General features: G+C 35.0%; 1 protein-coding gene across 1 annotated transcript; it reads left to right on the forward strand.

Moving 5' to 3' along the window:
- Positions 1 to 25: 25 nt before the first annotated feature.
- On the forward strand, positions 26 to 18314 carry LOC131940248 (centromere protein J). The gene is made up of 24 exons (XM_059298885.1): positions 26 to 79; positions 869 to 1006; positions 1415 to 1624; positions 1974 to 2137; positions 2582 to 2893; positions 3309 to 3542; positions 4053 to 4250; positions 4333 to 4434; positions 4889 to 5173; positions 5533 to 5769; positions 7303 to 7422; positions 7648 to 8782; positions 9256 to 9356; positions 10184 to 10345; positions 10669 to 10772; positions 10955 to 11048; positions 11412 to 11654; positions 12408 to 12504; positions 13287 to 13515; positions 13731 to 13887; positions 14226 to 14366; positions 15918 to 15991; positions 16259 to 16454; positions 17015 to 18314. The coding sequence occupies exons 2-24, from the start codon at positions 976 to 978 to the stop codon at positions 17147 to 17149; spliced, it is 4761 nt and encodes a 1586-aa protein (XP_059154868.1). The 5' UTR covers positions 26 to 79; positions 869 to 975; the 3' UTR covers positions 17150 to 18314.
- Positions 18315 to 18953: the final 639 nt, after the last annotated feature.

Below are 18953 nucleotides of genomic sequence, written 5' to 3' on the forward strand. Positions count from 1 at the left end.
GCACAGACGTTATCTGGCGGAAGTTATTATAAGTAAACAAATATGGCGTTCTTGGCCGCTTAACTCAAACTTAGTTCATGTAAAATCGTAAAAATACAATTTTCTTATCATATCTCGCTACGTTTTTAAAGAAAACGAACGGATTCATGAATTTTATGCACATCTTCTATGTTAACATTACTTATAGTTCAAATTATGCTTCAAACTTTCATAACATTACCTTTTTTATGTATGTTGTGAAGTGTAAACAACAAGCTGAGACATGTCCGACATGTCGCCTCACCATAATTTAATAAAATAGGCCTAATAACATTTCTATTCTAAATCTAGCCCATATGTCTAGCTCTCGTCTTAAGGCTAGGCCTAATCTATCTACTATCTATAGTTTATTGTATAGCCCAAGTTAACAATTAATAACATAAAATTTACCAAGTAGGCCTAGATTCTAGATTTAGAAGAGAGTGAGTGGCTTTTGTGAAGTTATAGATCTAACTAGATCTAAGAATCTAGTCTCTTGTGGTGTTTGTTTTGATTGGAGCATCAAATTATTAAAATTAGGCCTAGACATGACTAGGCCCTAATATTTGTAATTTTGTAAGAGGACTTAGATCTAGGCTTCTAGATCATAGGATAAAAGTGTAGTTGAGTGGAGCTGTAGTTAACAGTAGAACTAGTAGTAGGACCATGATTGAAAATAGATTGTGTATGTTCATGATTAGTGTCTGTTAGTATTAATTTTATTGGAAGTTTTAAGTAATGTTATTCTGGACTATTGTACTGCAATCCCTTTTTTGTTTTCTTTTCACTAAGTTTTTACAACAATTCTAGCTGTTTTCTTTTGCTAATGTTTTTTATTTTTATTTTTTAGGTTATTATAGCATGAATCAGCCTTGACCAATGTTAAAGAAAGTTCTGAAAAGCAGCTGTAGTTTTCTTTTTGTCTTATAAAATTAATTTCTGGGGCAGTATATAACTATGCATTCATCTGATGACACTGGCATTGAAGGTATTATTTATTAGCAACATAATAGCACTATCTATATGTATAACAATAACATACACAGTTATAAACTTGGCAAAATACATGAAGTGACAACACAATTATAATAAGCTTTATCATTGGTTGTAAATTATTTGTGTTTGATTTTTATTTAAAGAGTAAAGCTATTATGAATTGTTTAGAATGTATATGATTTGCGATTTACTACTTACCAAAACAAACAACTTATAACCTTATGACGAGATTAAGTTATAGCGTGTAATTCATTTTTTTAATACCTTTTAACATTTTTTAGAATTAAAATTAAATTTTTAAACTGTTTGATTTGATGTATAATTGGTGTGTCAGTCATCTGATAAGTGAGACGACATTTTTGTAAATTTATTAAAAAGTTAATGATTTAATTTCCCACAGATGGGTCATTGGATCTACTTGAGTTGCATCAGGCGAAGGAACAAGGACGTCTGCTTCAACGTTTTAAAGAGCTGCGTCAGTGGCAGCTACAGCAGCAGGAGCAACTGATGCAGCACCAGCAGAAGCAGCTTCAAGCTTGGCAGGAGGAACAAAGCAAAGTTCAGACTTTGATTGCTACTCAGAGAGTCGCACCAGTAACTTTTAGTAAAGGTGTTGCATTCTTCCATTCAGGTTTAATATAGTTAGTTGTTTAATCCAGCATGTATAAAAAGCGCCATGATGGTAAAATTTAACTATATCTTCTTTAATACTAGTAGCATTAAATAAATTATAACTTTTATTTCCATTAGCCATGAACAGATTTGATACTCTGCCGACAATGATACCTAAACTCAACTTCTAATATCTTATTTAATGTAACAGTAAACATAATCAACAGACGATTCACTGTTCTTTGATTTAAGCTAACTGGAAAGTATCTGACTTTTAAGATATGCTATCACTGGCTTTTACATTTTAGTAAGTAACAGCAATAAACTTTTAAAACTTTTTATTTCAGTGCTAAAGCCCAGTGGCCTTGGCTCACAGTCTCCAATACTAACACCCCCAACAAAAAGTAGTGCTCCTAATGGGACACAGATCAACCAATCAGGTTTTAATTTCTCTCAGGCTGCTGGCATTTCTATGGACAGTGGCCTCATGTCTATGCAGGATACATTGAAGGTCAGTTTGATGGTTTTATGTTGGTAGTGTTGGGTTAATGTTTGTTCACTGAATGTCTTTTGTTGATAGTTTGGGGTGCATTATAATTAAAGGTCAGTTCACTTTAAAACTCAATCATTTCTGTTGGGCAATTTACTCAATACATATATAATTGCTTTGCTGGTGTTTTATGTAAATTTTCAGATAGCATATTTTAATGTTCGTATTAACTTCACCATTTTGTTAAAAATAGCTTAAATCATTAATTAGAGTTTCAAGTAAAATTATTTGTAAAGTGCAATTAGAACCACTCGTCTTTTAATCAGTATATTGAACATTTTACTATTTTCTTCATTACTGTTCTGTATAATTTTGTTTTTGAGCTTAAATATTTAAGTATTATTATTAACCACATTAGTTTTATTGTAACCATCTTTATTTAATCATAATAATTTTTTGGAACAGAGTCAAAGTTCGCTCCCTAAACCTGTGATGTACGTTGATCCATCAAAGTTGATCAACCCAAATGATGAAGACAGGTACACCAACTCTGAACTGTTCAGTAACCCAGGCTCTCATGAGGACCAGCTGGAGATTCTGCGTGATGATGCGCGGCCAGCGCCAGACTGGATGTCAGACTCCAGCGACAATTTTATTCCAGCCAAGCTGCCACCTCCTCGGCCAACGAGGGGTGGGGTGAAGAATGGAGTGGCTTTAGATCAGCTAGCAGGACTGGAAAATCTGCTCAACACTGCGCCTGCTGGTCTACTGCAGCAAGTTAGTTTTGTGCACTCTGTTTACAGTTATTTAATCAAGGGCTAGGACACGAGGAAATAACTAACTTGACCAAGGGGAAACTACTAGGTTTGATCAAGGGGAAACTACTAAGCTTGACCAGTTCAAACAACACTTATAACAGCTTCAGTCTTTTCAAAAAATAAAATTTTTAGCTTTTTTGGCCTAATGTATAACATTTTCTCAAAATAAGCCAGATATTGTGTCAATTTGTTTTAAAATTTTGTTACAGTGAAAATGAAAAAGTCACCCTAACCAATAATGTTACTATATTTCAATGAACTTGATTGAATTAGTTATGCTGTTAACAATAAGATGCCTTAGCAAATGTAGTTCTTAAAAAATAACTTTTTTTTACCCCTTTTTTACATTTGTACCCCTTATTTTTACATTTCAGGTTTTAAATCTGCTCCCAGGAAAAGACCGGTGTAAAACTCCTCCCTTGACCAGTACCAATGTCATTGAGTTGTCTGCGTCTCCAACTCTCCCAGCTCCAGGCCAACAGCCTCGAGCAAGAAAACTCCAGTTCCAGCCCACAGACAACAGAGCATCACAGCAACATCTACAGGAGGCTCCTAGACCAGTCTTACAAAAAATTTTCCCAAATAGTAACAACGTTAAGGGGACTCAGGTGAGTGGGATCATGTAAAAGCCATGACCCAAAGCTGCGTTAACAAATAAATTATTTAATATAGGACAGTGGTCACCAAATTATTGCACAGAGAAGTGCAAAGCTGCTTAAATAGATTGCAGCTCTTTATTACATTATTTGCTTGCTATGTTCAAGTATTTTGAGTACAAGAAATTACCTTTTTAAGTAGTTACTCACTAATCCTGTCTTACTTGCTGTTGTAATCCTGCTCTTTTTATGGCTCCTTAAAGTTTTTTCTAAACCAATTCTTATAGAGTAGTTATCAGATTACCATGTTAAGTTTTTTTAAATCATTATTGTTTTTAGCGCCTGAGTTAGGATTAGACCAAGGCTATACTAGGGATTGAGTCTTGATCAGGGTTGAGGTTAGGTTGGTGATATTGGTAAAAATATGTCTTGTCACTGATTCAATAAGTACTTTAAGACTTTGTAAAATGATACCAAATATGTCAAAAAATGTAGCAATGCACTATTCTGTATTTGTACTAGGTTTCATCTCATGGACAACCCCACGAGGAACTCAAACTAGACCCTAAGTTTGTACCCCGTGCCATGTACCTTAATGATAATGAGGTGAATGGTGATCACAGAGAACAGACAGACAGCAACAAGGAAAACAATGAATCATGGGAGGATGAAGACAGCAGTGATGATGATTATGATGATCAAAACATCACAGCAAAAGAGGTTTGTAGCTTGATTCACTGTTTATTTTTGTAGTTGTTTATTCTAATGGTGAGTTCATTTTTAAATTGTACTTCTTGTTTAGGTGCAGGTAGCCTCCCCTGATGAAAGACCAATCAAAGGGGCAGGGGAGACAAAAACTTTTGAACAACTGCTGGAAGAAAAGTTGAAGCAGGAAGGAGAAAAGGTAGACGTTTAAAAATAGCTCAATCATCAGCCTCATAAATCACATAAATCACATCTTAAGAAGTTAGTTAAACAAGGTATAACTTGCACTTAAGATTATAATAGAGGTTGAGTATTTGTTTATTGTCCACTCTTTATGTATAGGGTTTGTTTGGCCAGCACAATTTTAAGGAATTTCTACTTAACATGTATTATTTAATGTAAATAATAACATTAATTGAATGATTATTTTATTTATACTATCAACCTTTTATTACTGTTAACTGCCAAGTAACCTTGTCAAAAAATTGAACCCGACATTTTATGTCTAGACATAATTTGACCTAAATAGAAAAATTTTAGCATTCTATTTATAAAATTGGTACTGTGTGGATATTTTAATATTTCTGGTTGAGACCTATAGTCACTTTAAAGAAATGTTATGATTGTTTCCATGCTGTCTATATTTTCCATAGGTCAGATACAGCAGTGAGGCAGGTGATGGTACTAACAGGAAAAAAACTTTTCTTCGTAAAGGTGAAGGAATATCCAGATTCAATTCTGTCCCAAAAAAACCTGTGAAAAAACCTGGCACAGGCCGTAAAACCTTCCAGAAGACACAGAGAGTGGAGGCTGAAATAGGGAAGACAAAACCTGGTTTGAACTCTGGTCCGCCCATCACTGAGGGGGAGGGGCTTAAGAAGTTTTCTGTTGGTTCCAGGTTAAAGACCATGACAGGGGACAAGAAGGTGGTGACCAGTGTGAGTTGTCATGTTATGTTGCCCATAAATTTAGTCCTGATGCTTGCTTTATAAAACTTTGATTGTTATATAGAGTAGTTATATACCCCTGTTTAGCCACGTAAGATAATATCAGATTGTCTTTAAAATGAAGCTTTTTTGTATTTAACTAATGAACAAACAAGGTAAAAGACCAACTTATATTAAAACAAATGAGCTAACAAAATATTTATAATATCTTGTTTAGCTTGTAAAATTAACTTCTTAAATCTTCCTCTATTTAAGTTCTGATCTGTTTTAAGTTTTAACAATACCTCAGCGAAAACATTTACAAAAATACATATGTAAATTGATAACAATGTAGCTATTCTTTGTCCCAGGGTCCCAAGACTGTTACATTTGGACCAACACAAGCTGGGGAAAAACCTGGCAAGCTGAGCTTAATTCACAGTGTGGCTAGTAAAAAACTGGAGGAGCAGAAATTCCAGCAGAAAGATGGCGCTAGTGTTGAGAGGACAGAGAGGGATCATGGGAGTGAAAGCAAGCAAAGCCTGTTGTCCAGTGTCCACAGATCTCCATCACTAGAGTCCCGGTCAGCAGCCAGTGATCATGACACTGTATGTTGTTGTTTTACCTTGATTGATAAAATTGAATGGTTAGTCTGTTATACTAGATGTGGTAGCTTATCTGTGTTAGTAGGGACCCCAGTGGAAAAAGTGGCTAGACTGAAATAAGTTATAATACGATGAGTTGTTAAGGACCCAACTCAGGGGCATCTCCCAAAACCATACCTACAAGAGCAATGTAGTTGCATCACAACGCAAAGAGACCAGATTAATGATGATAATTGGTAGTTTTCCTGTTTTCATCATTGCATTGGGTTCGGCGTGGTCGAGTTGGTAAAGCTCAGGGTTGCTGAACTGAAGTCTCGAGTTCGAACCCTTGGGCAGATGAGGCTCGTTAGCTGGGGACAGCCACTCTTCTAGGAGAGACAACTCTAAAACAATCAACTGCTGCCTTGTAGTTTGTGGACAAAGGCTATGGAAGCAAAATCCAAAAAGAAAAGCAGGCTGAAATCTGAGTCAGTGTCCTCAATGGGGCATAACCAGTTGACAAGTATCCTTAATTGTGTTCGAGGGGGATCCTTTCCAGCACTAAAATTAAGAACAAAGAAGAAGAAGAAGATCATTGCATGACAAAGTCTGGCCTCTTTTTAACACGTTTTTCTTAACTCAGCTTCGCGTTTATTTGTTTGGTTGTTTGGTTGTTTGGATGTTTGTTGTTAAAATTGACATCGAAAATTAGCCCACTTCTGATTGCTCTAGAGACCTGAAATTTGGCATGCATGCTACTTTCGCCTAACAATTTCAGATGCAATCATAAAAACTAGCAATTAGTGACCGTAATTAGCTTAATTTAATTACGCCCCAAGGACCATAAAATTGAGGACATGATTTCTAAAGATACCGACAAGACTGGAGGCCTATTGATACAGTTACTTCGGCCCCAATCGATGTGAGCGCGCTGGCCGTGATCGTATAGTGGTTAGTACTTCGCGTTGTGGCCGCGACAACCCAGGTTCGAATCCTGGTCGCTCAAGATTTTTAGTCCGTGTATTTATAAACACTTTTTTAAAAACCACGTGTTTCATGTGTAGCAACGGACTAAAAAGGAGAAAATAAAATACTTAAAAAAAACTTTTTAAAAAACCACGTTTTTCTTGTGGACTAAAAAGTAGAAAATAAATTTTTCTTTTGTGCTTCCTCGAGCTGTGCAGGTTCTTGTGATGACTGACAAAAAACGTGGGTCGGGCAGATGGGTCGGGAAATTTGATGGTGAACGTACCCACGTTTTTTGTCAGTCATCACAAGAACCTGCACAGCTCGAGGAAGCACAAAAGAAAAATTTATTTTCTACTTTTTAGTCCACAAGAAAAACGTGGTTTTTTAAAAAGTTTTTTTTAAGTATTTTATTACCTACCTAATAGCAACGACATTCCAACATTCATTTTATTTTGAATTAAACTAATTTAAACTGTTACACCTGTGCTGCTATCAAATTTGGTTTTCCAGCCCATACCATTCATTACTCCCTCCCTATATTGCTTAGTCCTACACTAAAAATCATTGAATTTTTTCCAAAACGTACAGACTGAGCTGGACAGTCTGGCGGAGTTTGAACTACTTGAAGATGCAGTTGACAACATGAGTTTCTGTAGCAACTCCTCCATAGTCAGGAAGTTGTTTAACAGTAATAAACAGGGTCAAAAGGTGAGCTGCTTTTGTGTACATAAATGGAAAAATTCTTATAAATACACCAAGATTAGTTGAATTAAGGATAATGTGTTATTATGTAAAATTAATTGCAAATGCGGATACATACTGTAAGTTTCTTAAGATGGTTGTTCGGTTTAACAAATAAATAATTTTTTATGGCCAAAGTTTATATTTTGATATATTAAAACGTTACCTTTAAAAATTGTGTTGTTTTAAAAGGAGGCGTTGAGTCAACTGAGATCCAAGAGTGAAACAAAGAAGATGGAAGAGATGGAGGAGGAAACCAGAGCAACTCGTCGTCTGTTAGAGGTGGTCGAGGAAAACAACCCAACCCTCCAGTCTCAAGATGATGAAGATTTCGCCAACAGCAACAACAACGCCTTCACCAACAGCAACAGCGCCTTCACCAACAGCACCAGCGCCTATACCAACAACAACAACGCCTTCACCAACAGCAACAGTGCTTTCACCAACAGCAACAACAGCGCCAATGCCAACATCAGCAATACGGGTGCTGGCTCACAGCAGTCTCCAGATGTCACACTCACAGGTTCCAGTGATGAGGAGAATGACGACACTAGCCACATCTTCACCAGCGGCGCCAGCTCTTCCAACCCTGCCACTTCTGGTCTGAGAGAACCCCAAGGCCTTGCTGCACCACTGTCTCCAACCAAAGCAATGACCAGAAAAATTGCACCAATGTCCAGCAAATTTAGCTCAGCCAATGATACTCAAGCCATGTTAAAAGTTCTATCCATGCAGGCCGGGTTTTTAACTGCTACCAGTAAAATCAACCAAGGGAGCTCACTACCATTTCAGTCAGTATCAAACATGTTTACCAGTGATAAAATTTATCAAAATACATCTTCACAAGCAGGAAGTTTGGGAGTAACTGGTACACTTCAGTCTAGTGGACTGATCCATCAGGGGACTGGATATTTCACCATGCCAAATGGGACTGTCCTTGGTACCGGTACATCTACCGCACAATTTAATCTGTTAAACCAAAATGGTGCCACTGAACCTCAAGACTCTTCTTATCCTCTAGTTTCGAACGAGCCTCATTTCACCACAAACTTTCGACATGCAGAGCCTGCTCAAGTCAACCCTACAGAGAAGAGTTACAATGGGGACAGGTATAAGTCAGGAGGGAACGATGAAGACAGCGATGATGATTACAACCACTACGAGGAGTCGAGCGAGTCGGAGAAGGAGGAGACAGATGAGGAGCAGCCAGGTGACAACCCACCTGGTGCCACAGCCAAGGCAGGTGTCACCCAGCAGATGACTGTCTTTGATGACGAGGCGTCATGGGAGGATGAGGATGATGATGAAGAGGGCACCGTTTTAAAATGTGAGTCTCTAAATCTTTTTTTTTTACCTTTAAATAATTTTTTTTCTACAGTTATATTTCAATTTTTATCATCAGTAACTTTCTTTGAAATTTCTAATTTCTTCATAAAAATAGCTTGTGTTGTTTTGATGAATGTTATTATTGTTAAGCACTGTTTCCAGTTTGGAAAATTGTTTTAGATTTAAAAAAAAAATATAATAGCTAGTTACATTAGTGGAAAATGAATTTATCAAATTGGTATTCATCTGTAGAAATAATGTTTATTTGTTTGCAATGAGTATCTTTTACCACTAATGGAGTTTTTCCCTTGAGTTAAAAATAAAGTATATTTTGAACGGTAATGAAATCCAACAACATTTTTTGTACAAAAGTCATTTAGTTTATTGTTAATAAAATAGTGATAAAAGTTGAAAAGACTGTGTGCTTTTCTGTGTCAGTTAGTAAGGTTTCATGTTGTTTTATTACAATACCAGCTGTACCAGCCTCCACAGCAGTGTCAACACCACCTACATCCAAACTCGTGTCAAGGCTGTTCCCAAAACTCAGGCCCAAGCCCAATGCTGATGCTGAAACTGTGAGTCATTCTCAATGTACACAACTACATGTTTAAGATACATTTAAATAAGTTTTTCTGGTTTTTTTTTTGTTAAAGAAGTTATTTAAAATTGTTTTTAAAAAATTGAATTATTACCACCCTTTTTAAAGAATTAAGTACAATATTGTTACTTGTGATGTATTTTTGTAATCTTTTGAATAATGGTAAAATGAATTTAAAAAATAAATTCTTTGGATGTATTTTTAGAAAAGATTCTGTGAATGTAATTTTAGAAAAGATTCTGTGAATGAGAAAAGATTCTGTGAATGTACTTTTAGAAAAGATTCTGTGAATGTACTTTTAGAAAAGATTCTGTGAATGAGAAAAGATTCTGTGAATGAGAAAAGATTCTGTGAATGTACTTTTAGAAAAGATTCTGTGAATGAGAAAAAATTCTGTGAATGTAATTTTAGAAAAGATTCTGTGAATAAGAAAAGATTCTGTGAATGTACTTTTAGAAAAGATTCTGTGAATGAGAAAAGATTCTGTGACTGAGAAAAGATTCTGTGACTGAGAAAAGATTCTGTGAATAAGAAAAGATTCTGTTAATGTACTTTTAGAAAAGATTCTGTGAATGAGAAAAGATTCTGTGAATGTACTTTTAGAAAAGATTCTGTGAATGAGAAAAGATTCTGTGACCGAGAAAAAATTCTGTGAATGTAATTTTAGAAAAGATTCTGTGAAAGAGAAAATATTCTGTGAATGTACTTATAGAAAAGATTCTGTGAATGAGAAAATATTCTGTGAATGTACTTATAGAAAAGATTCTGTGAATGTACCTAAAGATTCTGTGAATGTACCTTTAGAAAAGCCAAGCCCTCCACCAAGCCACAGTTCAACCTGTCCAGTCAACAGACGGCATACAGTCCAGCATCCTGAGGGAGAAGATAAAAAACCTGGAGATAGAGATAGAAAAATTCAGATCTGAAAACGCTAAATTGGAGAAACTGAGCAGAGAAAGAGAGGAGGTAAGTAATGCTGGTGTGTGTAGACAAGAGTTGTCAACCCTGGTGACAACCAGTCTACTCAAATAAACAAATATAATAATATTAAACAATCTGAGCTGTACTGCAATAATTTCTTTTAATACGATTTTAATTTCAATCATAATGGTTTTCTGCTATTGAGCAACACAAACGAAAATAGTTTAGCAAGAGAGATAACACTATAAACAGTACATGTGTTTGTAATGGATTGTTAATTCTCAGAAATAATAGTCATAGCCCATTTACAAAATCGTTGTGGATATTTTACCTTCTGAATATAAATTAAAAAATATTATTCACCACAGGGCCTAGCTAAGTTGAAACAGGAAATAGAGCATTTCCAAAAAGAGAAGGAGGAAGAACTGAAACGTATTGAAGAGTACAAGGCAGAAGAAATGAAAAAACTCAAGTAGGTATTTGTATTGTTTTTAAATAATTTCACTTGATATTTTATCTTTTAATAAACAATTACTCTAATAGTGAGATAAATAGTGTAGTGCAGTGGTGTCTAGAAATGAAAGACTATGATGGATCATAATAATTGGCAATCCTGACCTTGATTTTAGTTCAGCATTGATCAAATTTTTTCAGGCGAGAAAGAAAACTGTTTGACACCTATCAGAAGAAGATTCGCTCCATGCCTGACAAAAAAGATAGAGAAGAAATTGATACTCTACGCAATCAGGTCAGGAAGTAGTTTGAAAAACAGCTGATCAGTTTAATTAAGTTTTAAAATAAAATAATCCTAATCCATTTTGGAAAGTAGCAAAGAAAGTTCATGATGAGATGTTTAGATTATATAAATGTGTGTAAAGGCTGTAATCATTTTAAAATTTAAATAATTATCTTGGATAGCTGTAAATAATATTTTGATTCTGTATATATCTATCATAACTAAAATTATTTTATAACCTAAATCATGTTTGATAGCTATAAATAAAGTTTGGATTTTATAAATGTGTATCATAGCTGTAAATATTTCATGAATTAACTTGCTTATGCCTGATAGCTGTAATTAATATTTTGATCGTATGTCTATGTGCCGTAGCTACAAGAACTGCAAGATGAGCTGAAGCGTAAAGAGAGCAGATGGAGCTCCAGCACTACACGATTGAAAGACAAAATAGCCGAGCTGGAAGTGGAGAACGGAGAGCTGAAAGAAGAAATCCGTATCCTGGAGAAGAAAAGACTGGAATGGATGGCAGCACAGAGTACACTAAAGCCCTCGCAGGGTTTGAGTAATGGCAAAAGTGGATACAGTGAAACTTTGACGTCAAAACCCAGTCGACAAGTAGGTGGAATGTAGAACTATTAGAACTAGTCATTTATTTAAAGGTATAGTTACATTTACAGAGCAGGTGAAGTAGACTTTCTCTGAATTAGCATATGCAGGAAGAGTGTAGTCAGCACTATATTCAGCCATGTGGACAGTGGCATATGTAGAGATAGTCTGGAATAGTGTTATCAGCCACTTTAACTTTGCATAAATCAAAGCTGGTACCATCAAAGGTGGGTGAATCAAATGGAGATTGTAACGACTTGGGCCTGTTGACAACTCTTGACTTTCAGGTTAATAATTATGTACTCAACTTCTTCTTCTTAATCCCATTCGTGCCTAAGACACATGGGGCAGATGAATTAGAGTTGATCTGATTCATTGACTTCGGCATATGAAGAGATAGTGTGGTCAGCACTATTCCCAGCCACCTTTGTTTCCCTAACGTAAGTTAGAAACCCATCACAGCTGGGTGGACTCAGGGACATTCCACTGATTTGAACCCGGGTTCAAACTCAAGACTCTCGGGTTAGCAGTCTAGCTCTCTACCACTAGGCCACGTCATCCCATATGTATTCAACTGCTTGTCCAATAAGCTAGTTTTTTGACATATTAATTAGAAAATTCTGATTGTTCTATTGAAAATAATTTTTCTAATGTTTAAATGCCAACAGTAAAGCATTATTTTATAATGGTTCACCTGTTTGTTAATAGATTTGCGTGTATCTCTGATTTCATAGGTTAATTTATTTTTTATTCTATGTACAGACTGGTTCAAGTCAACCTAGAAGTAGCACGCCCACCAAAGAGATTCCACGATCAAAGACTCCCACCTTATCAGGACACAAAGACCATGTTAATTCAGGTTTGTTCTTAAGTTATTTTCTTTAGAAAGTGTTTTATTTTAAGGAAGTTGTTTAAAAAATATAGATCTCAAGTTTTTAAAAAAAATTGTAAGTAAACCTATGAAAACTTTCATTATTTTTTATTGTGTCTGGTATTTTAATGAAAAATATATTTAAAATAAGGTTGAATTTACTCAGTTAAAAAATTCTGAACTTTGCGACTCCCCTGTTAAAATTATAATTTTCTATGACCTAAAAGCATTAAGCCCTTTAAACAACCTTTTGATAGTATGATTGCATACCACCATGTCCATTTAAAATTGGTTCGAAAAATGTGATCACATTTGCTTTTGTCCTGGTTTTATGCTGTCTTACTGTTGAACTATAACAGTGAAGTAAAGTTCACTTTTTGAACCTGGTTGTCCATGGGGCAAGTGAAGTAGACTTCATCTGTTTCTGGGACACCACCATATGAAGGGATAGCACTATATTCAGCCATCTGGACTGTGGCATATGAAGAGAGTCTGGAATAGTGTAGTCAGCACTATGCCCAGCCACCTTTACTTTCCCTAATGTGAGTTAGGTACTCATCAAAGCTAACTTAAGCAAGGATTTGAACTGGAGACTTTTGGGTTAAGAGTCCAACGCTCTACCACTAGGTCATGCCATCTCTTACTTTAAGCTATAGACCATAAAAAAAAATCCTCTTAAAAATCCATATCCTGGTTTACATTTGGCTGATTTGAAATTGGGCAGTTTCTATTGTAGAATGCAACTGTAAAATCAAACACAATTTTTCTAGGTGCTTTAAAGCCAGTCAGTGCCACAGGATCTAGTGCCCCTATGACTGGTTCTAAAACTAACAGCAATCAGAGGAGTCACACACCACAATCTACTCAAAATGGTGGACTGTCCTCAACAAGTTCCAAGGCAGATCTGCAAACCAGCATTGTGCCTCCACCATTGAAGATGAAAGTTGCAGGGGAGATAATGCAAACACAGACCAACACAGTCCCTGTAATGATAGAAAAGTAAGTTCATTTTTAACTAAGGGAAACTTAAAACATAACATTAGTGTAAGATAGTTGGTTCAATGACGAATAAAGCAAAAATTTTAACTTTCAGTGGCATTATTTTTTTCAAATTTAACTTAAAATTCATTAGATTGTTATTTGTTTAAAAATATGTCATCTATATTGAGTAACGTTCTTTAAAGTTGAATCATACTTCAATACAATTTCTACAGCACTTTCCCCAATTCCACCCCTGTGACCAGCATGCCAGGACATCAATCTCATTCAGCCAACAGCTGTGACAAGTCTGTTGCATTGCTCGCCCTTGAAAAGGCTGTGATTGATAAGGGAGACAATTCGTTTACAGAGACAAGACACCAAGATGGCAAGGTTAGCCACTTCTCAGTATTTAAAGTTTGACCAATGCAGGATAAGCCCAGCTATAAGTATAGGAAATTTATATTAGAGGAAAAAAATTTGATATTTTTTACAACAGAAATAAATAAATAATTTCATTTAAAGATTTTCAAAAAACTATAATTTTATAAAAATGTGATAAGAACTTTTAAAATAATTCCAGAGAATGTTTGATTGTTAACCAATTTGCGGTTTGTCGTTATTATTACACCAAAAAAATATGTTCTTTGTCTGAATTCCTCAGAACTGACTTAAATCTTAAGATAATTACTAGATGTACTTGTAAGTAAATTTGTTGTATATTTTAACAGTTAGAAAAGACTTTCAAAAATGGTGCAAAAGAAATTCATTTTCCTAATGGGACAGTGAAAGAAATATCAGCTGATGGGCAGACTATTGTATGTAAACTTGCCAATGGGGATATACGCCAGATTTTTCCAGACCACAGAGTGGTGAGTTGTCTTGTGGTGTCTAGACTGACCTAACATGTTTCTTTACTTGGACAATTTTGTACATGTTTTTAACATTTGTTTGAGCAAAATTATTGTTTTGGAACTCGTGGTTAGGGTACAAGGAACATATCTGGGACTAAGGGAACTGACCATTAACCCTTTGAGCCCTGGCCTAATTTCTCCCATTTCCTGAGCTCCCAGGGCCAAACCAATTTTCACTTATCTGCTTCTAACTTTGCCTATATTATTTGAACCGTTTGAGATAATCAAGCCAAATTTGGTATCCAGACTAAGGATCAAACAACAATGCAGCAAGATTCTGAAATCCTTTTTTTTTTTTACAATGTTTGAACAGAACAATGTATGTAAAACGAACGTATAATTATTGTTTTGATAGAACATAGAAGAAACCAATTTACATTTAGTTATTGTTTTGTTATTATTGATACCTGGCCATACTAGTTCAACGCCCGAAGTCCACTTTTGTGTGATAACTTTAAAACAGTTATCACTGCCAGACCCGATGCAAAGAAAAACTTCGCATGTTTTGCACCAGTAAACAGTTTTTTTCGTTTCTGCAAGTCTTTGTCCTTGGCACCACTTGAACAGATTCATTGTCACTGTCAATTTCAATGTCACTGTGTTAAGTCTCAAATTCAACATCACTATCATCACAATATAGACCAGGAATATTATCTTCTTCAACGGAATTAATAAGTAGTTGTATTGCCTGAGATGCAGTTATTCTACTTATTTTGTTGATATTTCGGTCTTTTGCTTCATCTTTTGCACCAATTTTTTGTGATGAAGTCGACGGCTGTGGCTCAGCTTTTCGTTTCGGCGGCATTGCTACGAAATGTAAATACTTTCACTTTTCCTAAAAATCAATTTTAAAAATCATAATCCCGCACTCAAAAGACATATGCGCTGTTTTAGTCAGTCTTCCGCTAATTATATTTAATTAGATGGTATACCGGCCGCTAGGAATATGACGCTAGATCATCTGGCGGGAAAACCGGCTTTTCGGACATATATGCCTAATGTTGAAGCCGGTTTACCGGCCTGGCGGGCTCAAAGGGTTAAATATCTGGGTCTGAGGGAACTTATCATAGATATTATCTGGGACTGAGGGAACTGATTATAAAATATCTGGGACTGAGGGAACTGATTATAAAATATCTTGGACTGGGGGAACTTATAGATATTATCTGGGACTGAGGGAACTGATTATAAAATATTTGGGACTGAGGGAACTTATCATAGACATTATCTGGGACTGAGGGAACTGATTATAAAATATCTGGGACTGAGGGAACTTATCATAGATATTATCTTGGACTGAGGGAACTGATTATAAAATATCTGGGACTGAGGGAACTTATAGATATTATCTGGGACTGAGGGAACTTATAGATATTATCTGGGACTGAGGGAACTGATTATAAAATATCTGGGACTGAGGGAACTGATCATATAATATCTGGGACTGAGGGAACTGATCATATAATTTTAATTATATATTATATATTTTTAATTTACCCTCCCCCATAGGTTTACATCTTTGCTGAAGCCCAGATCATGCAAACAACTTTTCCTGATGGTTTGGAAACCTTTCAGTTTAAAAAGTGAGTCTTGAAATTTATCATCTTTAAGTGTGGAACTGTGTGAGTGCACATGAGTGCTGTTCTAATATTCTTAAGTTGGATCTCCAGCAAATGAGTGCTGGACAGTGGTGTAGACAGAAATTTATATATATATATATATATATATATATATATATATATATACATACATATATATATAAATATACACACACTCTGTTTCTGGGAATAATGTTTTAGATAAATTGTATCCCGTTTATTATAAGATAAATTTTAAATCCATGACCACAGTGGTCAAGTAGAAAAAAGATACCCTGATGGAACAGTGGAGATTATCTTCCCATCTAAGGATGTCAAGTACATCTTTCCTGATGGAGGTCAAGAGGTCATTCTGACAGATGGCACTGTGATGCAGTACAACAGCAAAGGGGAGAAAACTGTGGAGTACCCCAGTGGTGATAGGGAGGTGCATACTGCTGAATATCAGGTACAACAAAGTAACAACATTTCACAAAAAGTTTAACATAACAACAGACCTTAACATTTTAGCTTATATAACATTCATGTAATATACATGTTAAAATTTAACCAAAATTAAAGTATATGTTCTAATACTAATCCAATCAATTATTTTTGTAGAAAAATTGATATGGTTCCGTTTTCTGTTATTAAGAACTAAAGAAAAATAATTTGTATTATACATTTCCTGATAAAAACATGTTTTTTTTTTTTTTTAAAAACTACTCTTTATTTTTTTCCCATCAAAATTAAGTAATTTTTTTTCTTACTTCAATTAATAAATAATTACTTTAAATCAATATTAATGTGTTGGGCACTGAAATATGATTAATATATTAGTTATGTGTGAGTTTTAAATAAATCGATTTGCGGTATAGGTACTAAAAAAATTGAGGGGAAACAATAATTTGGTGAAGCGTGAAAATTATTCCAGTCTAAATGAGTCCATAACAATTAAACTAAAATTTATTGTGATATCTGTTTTATGTAACATTCCATAACATTGTACCTGATGTTAAACATCCACAGAGAAGAGAATTCCCTGATGGCATCATAAAAACCGTGTATGCAGATGGTCGGCATGAAACCAGGTTCCCAAATGGTCGGATAAGAATTCGTGACAAGGCAGGTAACATCATTATGGACCAGATTGTTTACAGATGATGAGGTGAAACATTATGTTAATGGCTGTTGAAATTATTAAGTGTAGTTAATTATTCCATATGCAAACAAGTGCCTGCAGTTTTAAAACTTGTCTTGATGACCAAAAATAGATTGTCCATTAGGGGTCAGGAAAATTTTGTCTCAACATTAAACTTAGATTCTGGGTTATTGTGCATTTATTTTTATATTTTATTCTTGTCATGTCATTTTTCAAAACTTTATTTTTAAATTCTGTAAATATTTTCATTGCCTCACATCATTATGATGTGTTGTAGCCCAATATTTCAAGCTGTGATAACTCTGTTTGCTCATCTTACAATGATCTGGTTACCTCCCTTTTTTGCCCCTCTACATTTTTAACATTTTGATTGTAATTGTAAATTTTTTTCTTTAAGTTTAACTTGATTAAAAATTGTAATCTCAATTTAAAAGATTTATGTTGAAGACAATAAAATCTTTAATAAATAAGATTATTTAGTCAAACCAAATTCAAATATTTCTATATAGATCTATAATTGACCCCAATAAAATCTAGAATAATCTCTAAAAAATCTTTTCCGCAATAAATAACACAATTTGTTCAAACAAAATAAAATAATTCTTATTGATCTGTACCTAATTAACCTCATTTAACATCACTAACATCTAGACTTAGATGTACTTATATTTTTTCCTGAAGGTTTGTATCATATTTACATCTCATGGTGTATTTTAAAAGTTTTGGTGGCTAAGTTTTAAGTAACAGAACTTTCTGGGACACACTTAAACCCTGACATTATTGACAAAAGAAGATTGTATACATCTTAAAATTACATTTCCTGTGAATGATCTGAATGATTGTCTGTACAGGGGTATGACTGAGCTCAGTCTTTGTTTGATGTAGTTTTGAAACTATCATGTTTACCATTTGAATGTAATTTCTTGTTATCAAGAAACTGTATTCGCCCTGCTGGATTGAGTAGCAGTTTGACTGACCCCTGACCCCTAACATTATTTCTGTCATGTTTGTTGTGTAGCTGTCATTTCAGAACTTTTTCCTATTGGATCATTTTCTGTGGTCTGCCGTCCCTAATTTTTTTTTACATGTTTTTGTATGGCTGGGTGTGGTGTTTCCATGACAACGAGTGATTTCAAAAAATGTATTTCTTTTGATGCTTGGCATACAACATCCAAAGCCATAGCTGTAGGGGGGGGGGGGGGGGCACTGCATTGAACCAGATACTAGTCGATTTTTTTGTTCATTGTAGCAAATTTATGTGTGAGGGGGGGGGGGGGGGGGGATTCCTATTACCAAAGGCCTTGCATTATTTAGTACTTAATTAACCAATGTGCCAAATGGGTTTGTCATTTGATGTCAATTGTGTGAGGCCATCAAGTCCAGTTATGTCATATGTCATATATGTTGACACTTATCATGCACTTCCCCAGAACCAGGCAGCTCTTACTACATTTTTAAAATTTCTTTCTAGATTTATATCCTACACAGTTATGTTGTAAATTCACCAAGGCATCATTTTGACAAAGTTTGGGCTGTATCTCATGGCCACTTCTCAACTATTCCATTTCACCTTAATTCCATTTTCACCATTACATAGAAATGTGTAGGAAAATAAAACTTAAAGCCCTTGAGCTAGAATAGTCTGGGGAAGTGATATGATGACACTAAACTATGTCATTGGTACAATATTATCACCTGGTTATACTGTCATAAGCTACATAATTTGATATAAACTGCTTATCATGAAATCTTGCACAAAACCTTGTCAGCAAATAATGGAGACAGAATACACTAATTTTTTCACTA

Source organism: Physella acuta, unplaced genomic scaffold (assembly GCF_028476545.2).
Source record: "Physella acuta isolate Inbredline_101_S28 unplaced genomic scaffold, ASM2847654v3 ptg000313l, whole genome shotgun sequence".
NCBI lineage: Eukaryota > Metazoa > Mollusca > Gastropoda > Physidae > Physella > Physella acuta.